Source organism: Sprattus sprattus, assembly GCF_963457725.1.
Source record: "Sprattus sprattus genome assembly, chromosome: 16".
NCBI lineage: Eukaryota > Metazoa > Chordata > Actinopteri > Clupeiformes > Clupeidae > Sprattus > Sprattus sprattus.
This window is the reverse complement of record NC_137914.1, coordinates 6,506,265-6,508,764: the sequence shown is the minus strand read 5'-3', so window position 1 is coordinate 6,508,764 and position 2,500 is coordinate 6,506,265. Positions and strand designations below refer to the sequence as shown.

Below are 2,500 nucleotides of genomic sequence, written 5' to 3'. Positions count from 1 at the left end.
AACATATTCTGTTACCTTGTAACTGATTAGAGTAAGATAAGGAGGTGGAAATGTAAATTCCTGACACATTTCACCCACATGATACTGGAACAGTTTTGATTTGATCGCTTCAAGCTCAGTTATCAGCAGCTTGTGCTTGTGCAGGAGGATGTTGTACATCTGACTGACCACAGGGTGGCGACCAAACATGCGGGCACAGCTGAGAGTCCCACTAAAGCCCTTTCATAACAAAGACAAAAACATACAGCCGTGTTCATATTTCTGAATGAACACATTACCCAAAACACACAAAAAAATGGAATAAATAAAAACACCAGCACTGCTGTCTAGCCCTTTTGAATGGGGGAAAGATGGCCAAATATGACCCTGCAGAGAAACACTGGTAGGAGAGAACACCACCATAGCATGTATCGACTCCACCATAACATGTATCGACTCCACCATAGCATGTTTCTTTCTTCAAACCACATCAAGACCAGGAATGGGAGCACTGGGGACAAAATAGCATGTGACTGTCTGACAGTCCTAATGTTGCCCTCAGTAAGGGGATTTGCACGGTTTTTGGCCAAGACCTCCAAGTGTGTTCCCCAAAAACCTGTTCCCGAGGTGCCATCTGGAACACCCAGGCTGCTAGCCACAAGTCCGAGCTTGACCTGACCCTGACCCTGACCCTCAGACCAGCTTAACCCCAACCCTGATCACCCTCAGTACCCTCCTCAGGCTTCTGCCCACCACCCTTACCGTCCCGCACCCCATGGGGGCCCCCCCCATCCTGCCCCACAGTGGGGGGGTGCCCCGCGCCCCCGTCTCCCCGCTTACTTGCGCGTGTCCCCAAAGTCCACGGAGTTGATGGTGCTGCCGGGCTTGCGCCAACCAATCAGGTACTTGCTGGTGGCCCCCTGGCGCGGGTAGAAGGACTTGGGGCTGGGAGAGGTGGAGGCTTGGGAGGAGCAGGGGAGGTGGCCGGCGAGGAGGAGGGCTCCTGCGGGGAGCTGAGGCTGGAGCCTGGCTGCAGCAGGCCGGGGCTGCCGCCCGAGTGGCGCGAGCTCAAGGCGCTGCAGGGCGACACACACACAGACGGAAGAGGGGGGGGGGGGGTGAGCTTCAGACACACACACTGGTGAAGTGGTGTCAGTGTATCACACGCTCTCTCTCTGTCACACACACACACACTGGTGAAGTGATGTAAGTGTATCACACGCTCTCTCTCTCTGTCACACACACACACACTGGTGAAGTTGTATCAGTGTATCACACACACACACACACGCGCACGCACAGTGGATGGGGGATCGTTAAGGTGGAGAGAGAGAGGTTTGTATGTGAACACACTCACGGACACACACTCACACACAATGGATGGGGGGTGTAGAGAGAGAGGTTTGTATGTGTACATCTGTGCTGAACATGGCACAGAATGGTCAGGACAGGAGGTGCAGGTCATAGATGGAGATGGAGTCACACATGAACACACTCACGAGCACACACTCACGATCGCACACTCACGAGCGCACACTCACGATCGCACACTCACGAGCGCACACTCACGATCGCACACTCACGAGCGCACACTCACGAGCGCACACTCACGAGCGCACACTCACGGGCGCACACTCACACACAGGTGAAAGGGTGCCAACAGATGCAAGGTGTGTGCACAATGACCAGGAAGAGGAAAGTCAATGGGGGGTTTTTATGAATCTGTGCTGAATGAGACACATTAACATTAAACAGAGAGAGAGAGAGAGAGAGGAGAGAGAGAGAGAGAGAAGAGAGAGAGAGAGAGAGAGGAGGGAGGGAGGGAGAGAGAGAGAGAGAGGAGGGAGGGAGGGAGGGAGAGAGAGAGAGAGAGACGAGAGAGAGAGAGGGAGGGAGGGAGGGAGGGAGGGAGGGAGAGAGAGAGAGAGAGAGGAGAGAGAGAGAGAGAGAGAGAGAGAGAGAGAGAGGTGTGGGTCGAGAGGGACTTGAGAGAGTAAGTCTGCGCTGAAAAAGAGAAGAAAGTCATGGTGGAAGGAGAGGGGTGCGGATGCGTGAAGCAGTACAACAATGACTCTAATCCTGTTCATTTTGGAGTGTTCTACATCAAGTGTGTAGATTTGTGGTCAGCATAACAGGGGCGGAGTGGAAGGACAACTCTTGAAGGTTTTTGTCTTGACAGGTACGATGACGACGGGTACGATGATGATGGGTATGAGCGCGTGTGTGTAATGTCTGTTAGTTCCTCATGTGAAGGCCAGAGGAGATGACACAAGGCTACGCTCCACTTTTGAAACTTTCCACCCTCAGCTGACTAAAGAGGTGGGAGGCACGCCATCTCTCCCAGCCAGCCATCTCAGCTCAGACACCCGGGAGAGAACACCATGTCTGACTGGAGAGAACAGACTGAGATAAGAGAGCAAGGGAGAGAGAGAGGGAAGAGAGAGAAGATAGAGAGAGAGAGGGAGAGGGAGCAAGGGAGAGAGAGAGGGAAGAGAGAGAAGATAGAGAGAGAGGGAGAGGG

At 53.4% G+C, this 2,500-nt stretch overlaps 1 protein-coding gene across 1 annotated transcript in view; it reads right to left on the bottom strand.

Moving 5' to 3' along the window:
• LOC308377572 (signal-induced proliferation-associated 1-like protein 1) overlaps positions 1 to 2,500 on the bottom strand; it is a gene marked incomplete at its 3' end in the record, with an annotated part of 44,271 nt that overhangs the window by 8,448 nt on the left and 33,323 nt on the right. Inside the window, 2 exon segments of the mRNA XM_080854285.1 lie at positions 820 to 958; positions 961 to 1,055. Coding sequence (XP_080710411.1) covers positions 820 to 958; positions 961 to 1,055 — 234 coding nt within the window.